At 35.0% G+C, this 12,058-nt stretch overlaps 1 protein-coding gene across 1 annotated transcript in view; it reads right to left on the bottom strand.

Annotated features, from left to right (window-relative positions):
• Positions 1-9,311, bottom strand: part of Col3a1 (collagen type III alpha 1 chain) — a 39,641-nt gene extending 30,330 nt beyond the window's left edge. The window contains exon 1 of the mRNA XM_008835638.3: positions 9,103-9,311. Within this exon, the coding sequence (XP_008833860.1) occupies positions 9,103-9,187 (85 nt within the window). The 5' untranslated portion in view covers positions 9,188-9,311. The remainder of the gene's footprint in view (positions 1-9,102) is intronic.
• Positions 9,312-12,058: the final 2,747 nt, after the last annotated feature.

A 12,058-nucleotide genomic window follows, 5' to 3' on the forward strand; every position in this document is an offset into this window, starting at 1 on the left:
TTAAGCTTCATATTATATATTTTAATTTTATTGTTTTAAATAAAACTTCACCAGGAAGGGAAATTTCAGAATTTCCAGTCTCTACAGAGTAAATTGGTTCCATTTTTAATTTCCATCTACTTTTATTTCCATGTACAGAAACAAATGTAATGATCTTATTCAATACCTCAAACTTTTTATCTAATTTATGAAACTTAGCAGACTATTTTTTTTTGTCTTACAATTTCCCAACATAACAGCTATCAAAGAAAAAAATGACAATTTCACTGAAATTTTCAGTAGGGAACAAAGAATCCATTTTATTTAGAAAAGTTGTTTCAGGTCCTCCTCCTTGTTAAAGCAGATATGTGAAGACATGAAAAGACATACTTTCCAAGGTTTTAGAGAACTCATCTTCATCCTCAGTGAACACAAAAGATGAATACCAAAGTGTTTTATAAGTAGATGGTGCTATGGAGAATGAATTTAAAAGAAGACCAAAGAGATCTCTTTCATATTGATAGTACTAATGTAAGAAGCTATAGGTACTAAACCCATTTGTTTTTTAAGTAGAACTGATGTCCTATACTTAAGAACTAAGTTCATTGTTTGGCAAAAACAAAAAAACAAAACAAAACAAAAAACCCCACAAAGTGTTGGGATAGAAGACTTTTCAGTGAAATCACTTAAATACATTCTTATGTCCTTGCATTAGTCCTCCTTTCTTAAATCAAATCATTTTACAACATTTCTCAACTGGCTTGGCAAGAAATTTCCCTTCAAATTAGCTTTATCTCAGGATTTTCTCATTAAACATGAGGATTCTAAGCTGCCTGACCCTGAATTCTTGAAAATACTGCTAGATTGTGCTAATGAATCTTTCAACAATTTATCTTCAGATTATAAATATCTTTCTATATTTAATACAGTATTTAGGTTATAAAAAGTAGATAGTGGATACCAATGCCATGTTAAAGACAAATTAAAAATAACAGTTAAAGCTAGGTTCATGTACCTTGTATTTTAAATAGTTTCCTATATCCTTAATGTGCTTGCTATGAGGGTTTTTTTTTCCCTTATTACATGTATTCTCCCATGTTTCTATCTTATTGAAGTTTTATCACATTAGAAAAATATAGTGCTTTCCATTTGTTCTAAAAATCACTAAATAGACAATCATGACACTGACTCATTAAAACACTTTTATCTAGCTTTAAAAATGTATGCTGTATTTTTATTGTCTATAGTCACCTTACTGTGCAGTAGCATAACAGACTCAGTCCTGTCTAAAGGCAAGTCAATTCCTATTGACAAGCTTTCCCTTTGTTGGTGATTCCCCTTCTCTTTTCAAATGTGTTATAAACTTTTGGGGTAACTTTTTCTTTAGATCTGCTCATGACAGTTAAAATGATGTGTGCATATTTTGTTTTGCTTTTTTTTTCTTTAATTAAAAGAAGAAAGTTGAACTCAAAAATCAGAATTACTGCAATCTAATTTGTTGTCAAAATTTGCTTCATATCCATGTGAATCAAAGATGACTGCCCTGAAACGTCACTTAGTTGGAAAGTCAGAAGCAGACTCCTGTAGCTGAAAATCAATACTTTCTTTCTTGTTTCTTTATCTTAGTCGTCTTTGCTTAAAGAATGGAGTATTGCAGAATTTCTTTTATTTGTTATTCTGTGCATGACCGTATTGTTAGCAATATGTTTTACTAGAAGTTGAGCCTCTTAAATGGGTATCTCATATCCCTTGATTTGATATATTATCTGGGGAAGGCACAGTAAAGTCAGAGTAAAGAATTTGGATATACAATAGCAAATGATGTTCATTAGAAAGTCATTTCATAATATTCCTTTATTTTCTTAGGTTGCTGTGTTCAGTGAAACTTTGATAAAAATAAGCTGAATGTTTTTTAAAAGTATTAAATAAAATATAATCACATTTTATTGCTTATCAAGTAATAAAATTTTATATTACTTTCTTTACTGTTCTTTAAACTTTGTCTTCCTGTTCCAATTATAATTAATTGTACACCACAACTCTTATGTTGCTGGGTGTTTTTAGTCTTCTTTGCAATGAAAATTTCTGAAGCAACTCTTTCTGTCATAAAAGCCATGTACTGAGCACCCCCTTCTTGTCACAGATATAAGTTATAACATGGATTGAGGCTGGCATATGACACAATTCATTCTTCTATCTTTTTCTGACTCCATTTTGGAATTTTAGAGAAAAATAAAGCCAATCAGCAACCTCATATTTTTAGACCTACTTGAAGTATACATTTTTCTCATTCTGATTTGTAAAAAAGTTTTATTGTCATGACTGCAAAATAATACAAATTATGTATATCTTAATGTTACTTTGGAAGTAAAATGATATCCCCTGCCCAATCTAAATAGTCAGTTTATCTTGAATTACATATTTTTTCGGTTCTCTTATTGAGTCTCTATCTTGGAAAAGACTTTATTTAGCCTGGAAAATGGGAAAAATATATGATATATATATATATGCTATGTAAATTAACATATAATTTCCCCTTTATTTCAAATGTGGACTATTTTATGTGTTGATATTTGGAGTGCATGTTTTTTCCAGTTGATATAAATTTGATTTGACTTCTAATGCTACACTAAAGACCGGAAAATATTTTTGTTAAGTGTGTTTCTATTGCCTATGCATATATTACACTACCTTAAATTATATTAGATAAGTTAAAAAGATTTATTTTAAATTATGTGTATATGTGCATTTCTGTGTGTATGTGCATGTGAGTGTAGGGCCTGCAGAGGCCAGAGGTGTTGGATCATCTGTAGATATAGACAGTTGTGAGCTGCCTGATCTGGGTGCTGGGAACCAAACTCAGGTCCTCTGAAAGAACAGTGCTTGCTGAACCATCTGTCTAACTCCAAAATAAAAAAAATTTTTTTGAAGGGAAATAATAATCTATTAACAAACATTATAGATGAATGTCAATTTTAAAATGTTTTATATGGATCAGATAGATTCTGACTATTCTCCCAAAAGTGACTATTCATTTTTATGCATTCAGTTAGTCTGTATAAATTTATAAGATTTACATCCTCAATGAGAAAGTTTTATAAACTCATTAATGTTTATCCTGCAAAATAAAAATAAATAATTAGAAAATGAAAATATCTGTAATCAACAACTGCATCTATAATATAATTATGCCAAATTATGAAATTGTTTTAAAAATTTAGCTTATTCTATAACAATTTTAGCTTTATAAAACTGAGAACACTATCTTACCTTCCCTATCATTACATGAGGGTTGCAGCCTAAAAAGTCACAATCCTCCTGTTTCAGCTTCCACAGGGCTGGGATTGAAGGATTTGCATCGATTTTACTTATTCTTTCTAAAGGACCTCTCAGCTGAATGCTCTTTAACCCTCATTTTCAGGTGAAGAACCCATTAAACACAATGACAAACACTTAGTGATTTTTTCAACCCTAAATAATCATATATACAACTAAGACTTTAATCTGAGACGCTTTTCTCTAAGTCTGATACTCTTAACTACTTCACTTTATTCTTTTCTGTTTCCAAAGAGATGGTTAGACGAAAGAAACTTCTAAACTCTGTCTCATATGGTTTATAAACCTTGCAAGGTCAAGAGTTAAAGGCAGATTTTTAAGGAAGAACAGTGATCTGAAAAGTATCTTTTCTCTCTAGTCTGAAAATGGGAAGATGCCATTGGAGTTGGATCTCATTGTTTATTTTCTCTTGACCTTATGAAAAAGGTTTGTTTCTCATGGTCACCCTCATGACATCTAGACCACCAGAGGGATGACTGTGATCCAGAAGCCAGGCATATACTTTACTTCACGCAGAGAAGTGGGATTCCAGCAACAGCAATAAGAAACAGATAAGCTTGCTGCATCTAATGCACAAATATATTTAGGATATCTAAGAAACAAATGTACAGAAAATCAGTAGTACATGGTTCCCATTAGTAAATTTCTAACTTGATTAGAAGTTTCCTTTGAGCCATACCATTATAAGCCTGCTACGAAAATCCAGAGTAGTTGCTGCTACAACAGAATACAAGAAGGACATGGCTCACAGGATATTACTGAAAAAGTCATTTCTCAATGCCAAATTTTTATAACTTCTAATCAGGTCTCATGTTTATTTCTCTGCAACTTTTTTATAGCATCTCTCCCCCTTTGAAACTTCCATTTTGTTCACTGAGACTACATTTTAAAGAGCAGTGCTTGACCCCAGTCATGGAAAAAGCAAGGGTTTGATTAGCTCATCTGAAAGGAATCCACTTCTGCTGTGTTTTCATTAGACACAGACAGAAATTCTAGTGGCTAATGTAACTCTCCAAAGTGCAGTTAACAAATGAATCTTTTAAGAGCTATCTCACTTTTTCCACTGCCATCTTGACATAAAATGGGCAAAGTTTCCTCCTTTAGAAATTCTGAATTAAAAATAAAATGCTATGTAACTTTTTTCTATGGGTGGAAAATAATGAAACTGAGCATTTTTCTGAGAAACAGAATGAGAAGTTTTATAAGAAACAGTTCAGTGACCTTTCCAGAAAGTTATTGTGGACCTGGACACTTTACAAGCGTTCCCTATATCCAGCAAAAGCAATTGCATCTTTAATCTTTCCGGCTAGCTCCGACTTGTAGGCAATCCACTTTAATAGCTTCAAGGTGGTCAAAGCACTTGATGTTACAAAATAAAAGCACCAGGCAACATAATTTTTGGAACTCTGTACCACAGAAACGTCATCCAGGCTGGAAACCCTGGAGTTTCGGTAGGTGGCAATCTGAGTTAACACTCCAGGCTTGGCCTATGACTGTAGGTATGAGACAGGGGCCTTCCTGGGAACAAACTCTCTTTTAACTGCAACTATAGGGCTTGGAAAATCCAATCCAATTTTAAAAAAGAAATCTATTAATCAGGCCTGGCAGTGCATGGTTTTAGTCCCAGCACTAGGGAGGCAGAGGCAGTTGGATCTCTGTGAGATCAAGAGCAGCCTGGTCTGTATAGCAAGTGCCAGGCCAGCTGGGGCTACAGGGAAACTCTGTCTCAAAAATACCTAAATAAATAATAAATAAATAAACAAACAAAGAAACAAACAAATAAATAAATAAAAAAGAAAGAAAACCTATGAACAAGACACCATTCAGGAGTCTGAGTGTTTAAAAGGCGTTTATTTCCCAGCATTGCTTCAGCAGTTTTGTTCTCTGTTCGTAAAATGCTGAGATGCTTGAATCTAGAATTTAAGGACAATGCTTGTTTACTCATAGGACTTTATGTAGGTCAGCTGATCCTGAACACTGGAGGTGGTAAGGAAATACAAGAAATCACTAATAGAAACAACACAATTTTGTATCAATAATACTTTATTAATGTGCAATGCACATTTTTTTCAGAAGTGGTGATAATTTCTGGGTAAATCATAACCTTCTGAGCTCCTTGCTTAAGAAAATATATTTATCACTTCAAAGCTGAGTACTATATAAGAAAAAGAAACCTACCCCCTTTTACTTTTATAAACATTTTAAAGAATACTCTATAATTTGGAATATCTTTTTATTGGCAAATATGTACAAAAATGAGAAAATTGAGATGCCCATGCTGTGCCGTGTTCTCTAATTAACTAGCATTTCATCCATTTTTGGTTTTAGCTTTAGCTCTGTCTGCTCCTGTTTCTAATCTTTTTATTGCATTGCATCCATGTTATCTGACTGACATTGAGATAGTACACAACTGTCTTCTCCCCGGTTAGAAGTCAGGCTGCTTCTAGTTTCTTTGTGCTGCAAATTCTCCCATTGGTTCAGTGTGTCTAGTTGCCAGGACATCATAAACCCAAGAAAACTTGAATGATAACATTAGCTATAAGTTTCCTTTTAAACATAAGGAAAAAGAGATTTTCTAAACATGAAATAGGGATCTATTCTCTGAGCCCCTTTACAATTTTGAAGCCCCCAAATCAATTAAGGGGCCACAATTGCTTTTATTGAAATTATCAGCATAACAAATTAAGCTACAGAAGCTTAAACATTAGAACACATTTGATTAGAACAGTTTATCTCCCTGCCCCAATGAAGCAATATTACTAACATTTATCTATGGCATCTATTGTTGGTAAAATACTATATTAAATAAGGATGACATCAGCCTTTGAATATGAAAAATACTTTGTAAAAGTCATATGTGGAATTTGAAAAAAGCTATAACATTTTTTGGCAGTACTAGGGCCTGAACATAGGTTCTCATACCTGCTGTTGACAAGCTCTCCACCACTGAACTACATTGCCTAGACTTACTATAATGTTTTATTTTGAGACAGAGTTTCAATAAGTTGCCGAGGCTGGCCTTGAACTCATTCTGTAGGCCAGGCAGGCTTTAAACTTGTGGTCCTCCTGCCTCAGACTCCCAAGAAGTTAGAATACAGAACTGTATTACTAGGCTGGGCTGGAAGTGGCTATAACGTTTAAATTCATTTTCAAAGCTCTTAAAACACTGTCACCATTTCTGTGTGGGGGGTAACATTTCATCATTTACACTTCTTTTACTTATGATAGCAATGCTTAATATTTAAAATTCACGCATTTTGCCGGGCGTGGTGGCGTTCGCCTTTAGTCCCAGCACTTGGGGGGCAGAGGCAGGTGGATCTCTGCGAGTTCAAGTCCAGCCTGGTTTATATAGTGAGTTCCAGGACAGCTGGGGCTACAGAGAGACCTGTCTCAAAAAATACCAAAGAAATTCACACATTTTAAAAAAATCTTATTATAAAACACTAATCCTATGTAATGTTAATTTTGGCACTGGTTAAGTAAATGTGTCTCTGTCAGCCACTAGATGGCATCTCTTTGCACTTAAAATCTGGCATGTTTATAAACTACAGGAAATATAAAACAGACCACGTTTTCCATTGCTGGAATAAAATGCATGAATGAGTAAAATAAAACTTTAACAGATTTGTAAAAAGACCCAAATTCTTTGTGGAGACATGTTTCATGCTCTAGAGAACTTCTGTGCTTAGACTACAAGTTAGTGTTCCTGAATGCTGGGCTATTTCTCTGGTCCCTAGAGTACACAGAAGACCCTCACCCAAAGTTCTAGAATTGCTCCCAAGGGCTGTTTCAATTACCTCCTGCAACCCCCAGTGCTCATCCTCTCGCAGGATTTTCTCTAAAAACCTATAGGGATTATGTGTTACATTTTCTTCAAACATCTAAACAAGTTTTATGACAAAGTAAAACAACATGCTGAACAAAATACCTTTCATTTTTTTTAAGTTTTGAAGAATACACACATAAAGGGAAAGCAGAAAGAACTTATATGATTTCAAGACAATGTATCAAACATGCTTTTTCTCCCTGAAGGTGAACTGAGGAGAAACACACCCAAAGCGCCTATCCTGCATCTCGTACTTTCCTAACTACTAGGCAAGTACAAACAGTGTGCCTGTGTTTTGAATTTAAACTCTCAAATTTATGGTCTTTTCAAGAAATGAGAATTCCGTGACTCTTCCCCTAACAGTCAGAAGATCTTTTGGGGGTGCTAGGGAATGTTAGGTTTTGGAATCCTAGGAAAGGAATGGGAATTTTGACATTTTCTAGGAGGGGCAGGACAGGAAGAGAAAGGGAAGAGAAAAAGCAAAAGGACAATTGCCTGTCCTAGGGGGAGAAAATGTGAAAGAGCAAGGAGGGAGGAGGCACACAGAGATGGAGGGGGGAGTACTAAGGAGTAGGACAGGGACAGAGGAAGACGGGGAGGAGCGAGGAGAGGTGGCCATGCCCAGGATGAGGGTGGGGCGATGAGGGAGGAAGGAAAATGGGGAAGGAGGAGCCAAAGGGGTGGAGAGAGAAGAAGGAGGGGAAAGGAAGGGGGGATGATTAAGGGGGAGAGAAAACTAAGGAACAGGGAGTATGGGTGTTTCTTTTCTTTTGTAACTGTAGACCGAATATAAAGAAATGTCATTGGGTGTTTCCACCCCCCACCCATACTTGCATATATTATTTGTGAAGACAGGAAAGGTGTTTGATATTACAAATAATAGAAAAACTAATGCTCATAGAACACTTGACAAACTAGAGGCTTAAATATAAATATATTTGAGTATGTGCAAATAAAAATTGCCTAATAGCTTCTTTCAGCTATAGTTAAGTTTTACATTTAAATATTTATTTCTAGGAAAATATTTATTTCTAGGAAATATTTATTTCTAGGAAATTTTATGCTCCAATTTGTGTAGTATTTTCATGACTGAGGAACATATGCATTTACAAAAATAGTTTTACATAAGTAATGAGACAAATGGTTTTATTTTCAACATGAGAACATAAAAAATGTTTGCTAGAAATATACTAAATTAGCTTTTAAAAAACCATAACTATTATCTTTACGTTGTTTATAGAAAAGTCAAAATATTCCCGTTGAAAACACTTTTAAATTATGTTCTCTTATGCAAACAAAGCTAATCAGAACATGTGGGACATAAAAGAACCTTAACCAAAACTATTAGAAAGTGTGTGTTAATTGACTGTACACATTCTTGGAATGCAATAAAAACAGAAAGACACATTTTTAGCAATCTGAACCCATTTCAAGACGATTGATAGATACACCGTCGTTTTACAAAAGTATAGAAAGTGATTCTACTGATGCCTACTTTCTTCCTCTGGGTTATTCTAAATTAGTGCATCTCTAAATGCATTCATGTTTGGGGAAAACAAGGTTCAAGGCTCTGTCTTCACAAAGAAAGCAGCATACAAAGGAGAACATAAAATTATTACAGGAGACCAATAACTTCCAGACTTCTTAGGAAGCGTTCCAAGATGTTCACAATGCAGGAGGGGAATATTTTAAAGCCATATTTTAAGATGTTTAACATGAAAACATGTTAATAAAAGAACTTTTTTTTTATCTTTAAAAGCTAGTGAACTTTTAAATAAACACATGACATTATTCTTTTTAAACCAATGTAGAAAGCAAAACCAAAAAAGCATATTTCACAGATGGAGGCTATAGAGGACATTCTCATTTAGGAAGCTGATTTTTGCCCTGCATGAGTCTTTGCAAGGAAAAGTTATGACAAAACAAGTTCAGAAACTCTGTTTAAAGCGGTTCCTACTTACCTTCATTGGTCTGTTGTGCCCAAATCACACTGGGATGGAGCAGAGCAAGAAGTAACCAGGTCCCCTTCTGCACAAAGCTCATCATGTCTAAATATCAGACATGAGACTCTCTGTGCAAAAAGGAGAAAAGAAAAAGCAGCTCAAAGTAGCACCATCAGTTGTTCCCTGCCCTTCAGCACCGGGCCCGTCATAAAACAGCCACTGAGACGCCTTTGCTTTGGCCTTAAATAGGAAAAAGTTTGGCTTCCCTCACTTTCCAGCCCCTTTCTGAAATATGAGAGCAGCACCCATCCCCTTAGCAGTGAAATGATTAATATTTCTTTTTCCCTTATAGAGGACACAACCCACAGAGTTGGAAAAGCACCACATCTGCAGCTTGTGTACACCAGCCTATGCACATGTTTATAACATACATTAGTCTTAAATACATGTTTGCTTAACAGGAACATGTATAGGACTGCTCTGCTCTGTGATAGTCTATAAGCATTAAGTTTGAGCATTTTAAAATTACTCCTTGAGGCAGTCAAACCTGCTTAATTTTGAGAGAGGGTTAGATTCTTATTCTCGGGCATGGCTACTTTTGCAAACTTTATTCTTCTAGAGGATTTTTGTACTGGAGTTTTTCCAGAATCCATCCTAACTCAGTGTAAGCAGGGAGCTGTAGGAGATTAACTGGAAGCAAAGCCTATGCCTTCCCTTTCTCTCACCCACCCACCCTGGGTCTGGTTGTTAGATTTCAGGCAGTTGTCACAAAACTAAGTTTCTGAGCTACCTTTGAATAGATCCTAACAAATTCTTATCTGTGGCTCTTTTCCCATTTCTGTTTTTCACAAACTTTGTTAGCAAGCCTGAGTGCTTTGTTGTAAGATTTCCAGTTTATATGTTGTTTGGGAAAGCCAGAACAGATTTTTTTGTGAAGAAAAAGTGAGGCTTTTTGTGCTTTGTCTTTGTAAGAAACTGGAAGAGAAAAAGTTAGTGCATGCAATAGCAAAAATGCACCATAAGAAATCCTCATTTTATCTCCATTAATATAAAGATTAGTATAAATATTTTTTGATTCAGTTTGTTCTGTATATATGTTCCAAGTCCTCATCAACAGCCCTTTTCAATGTATTTCTGGATCTGTCTAGAAGTAAATACTCTAATACTCCTTTGGCTAAATCTCTGCAGGAAATGTATTTGTTCACTCTCAGTTCACTATTCTTTATTTCATCTGTACACTTTATAGTAATAATTTTAATTCATATCAAGGTCAATTGCATTTATGTTTTTTCATGTTAGCTACATGGAAATGTGTTTACTTATATGTGTATACACATAAAAAATTCTTCCCATCTTACACTAATTCATGAAAGTCACTTCTTAATGACCCAGCCCAAATCTTTTCTTCTTAGGGAAATCATCTCATTTAAATGTGTTTTTAAAAAATTTCTCCTAATGCTTGGTACTTTATCCCCCCTCCCAATTTGTGTTGTATATATACCTACTTTATAAGCGTGGGTATGGTATGCTTGCCTCCTTATAGTCCTAATCAGAGGGAGCCCAAACCAAGCTGTTCCAAGAAAGATGACATCATGTGGTGATAGGAAAAGAGAAACAGAACCAGACCTACATCTTGTGAATCTTCTGATTTTAGTTTGGAGATTTGCAGTTAGATGAGGAGTTGGGCAGGGGTGGCAACTGCTTAGAAGGTCCACACTGCTGGAGCATGGTGGAAAAGTTAGGTTTTAAGCTCCTTTCTGTCTTCAATCATCTTCATCCTTTACTTACATATCTTTTCCTGTTCAAACAAACTCAGAAACAAGATGAGTTTTTCTCATGGTATTATTGGCATTTACACAAAAATTTACATATATATGCACATTTCTAATTATTTTAGAAGGCAAATAAGCATTGAAATTTATCAGATGTCTTCATTAGAATTATTTTTCTGCATGAAAAATTAAAGTGCTACTTAAAATATTTTGTGCTTTTGTTCAGGCATACCATGCATAATTTGTTTTTAGTTTATCTTCAAATTCTTAATTAAAGTAGCCCTTCAAATAAAAGCCATATAAGCATTAGAAAAATTCCTGATTGATGTACTCATTAGGGAGAGTTAGTTGATGTGTTGCAGATGGAAGGATTATTCTATTTTAAGCTCTTTAGGAGAGACCTGGAGAACTCATTCCCTAAATTGTCTGATTTATCATTCTTTACTACCTTCAGTGTCTTTGGAGGTTTTACATCATGATTCTTTGTGTTCAGTGTTCCAGATCCTCTGTGTCTGATGTCAAAGTGTTTCTTGATGTAGTATCTATATGGGTGTGGATCTGAGTTGCCATTACAACTGGTAAAACACATACCCTGGGAAAATCTATCATGCAATCCCAGCACAGATATGACCTAGACACACATTTCTTCCTGTACTTTCTGACCTGACTAATATTAACCGGGATGCATAAACAAGTCTGTTTAATCTCTTCATTGCATCTGGAACTTTGACAAAGATGCAAATTCCTGTACCAACCAAAGCAGTGCTTTATCTGTCTGTGGATAAATAATGGCTAGAAAGATGAAGCAAAGTAAGGGTGTGGAAGATTATCAACCAGTAATTCAAATCTTCTAATTCAGTGAAAGAAGCTTGGGAGCCATGCATACGCAGAGCTATGATAGACTCAGTAGACCAGTAAATTGCACAGCAGTGGATTGCAATAAGAATATCAGTTGTTTCCATCACACAAAAAACATGGAACACAAGCCTTTTCGGAATCCTCCTGCTTCACCCCTCTCTCCCTCCCTCCTCTCTCTCTCTCTCTCTCTCTCTCTCTCTCTCTCTCCTCTCTCTCTCCTCCTTTTTCACCCATCAACCTCTCCTATCTTTTCCTCTTTGCTTTTCCTTTGTATACTTCTCTGTTTTTTGAAAGTCAAAATAGGTTTTTTTAAATGAACATTTTGTATATTTTGAGCCACTGTA

Source organism: Nannospalax galili, unplaced genomic scaffold (genome assembly GCF_000622305.1).
Source record: "Nannospalax galili isolate Female #2095 unplaced genomic scaffold, S.galili_v1.0 scaffold115, whole genome shotgun sequence".
In the NCBI taxonomy this organism is placed as follows: Eukaryota; Metazoa; Chordata; class Mammalia; order Rodentia; family Spalacidae; genus Nannospalax; species Nannospalax galili.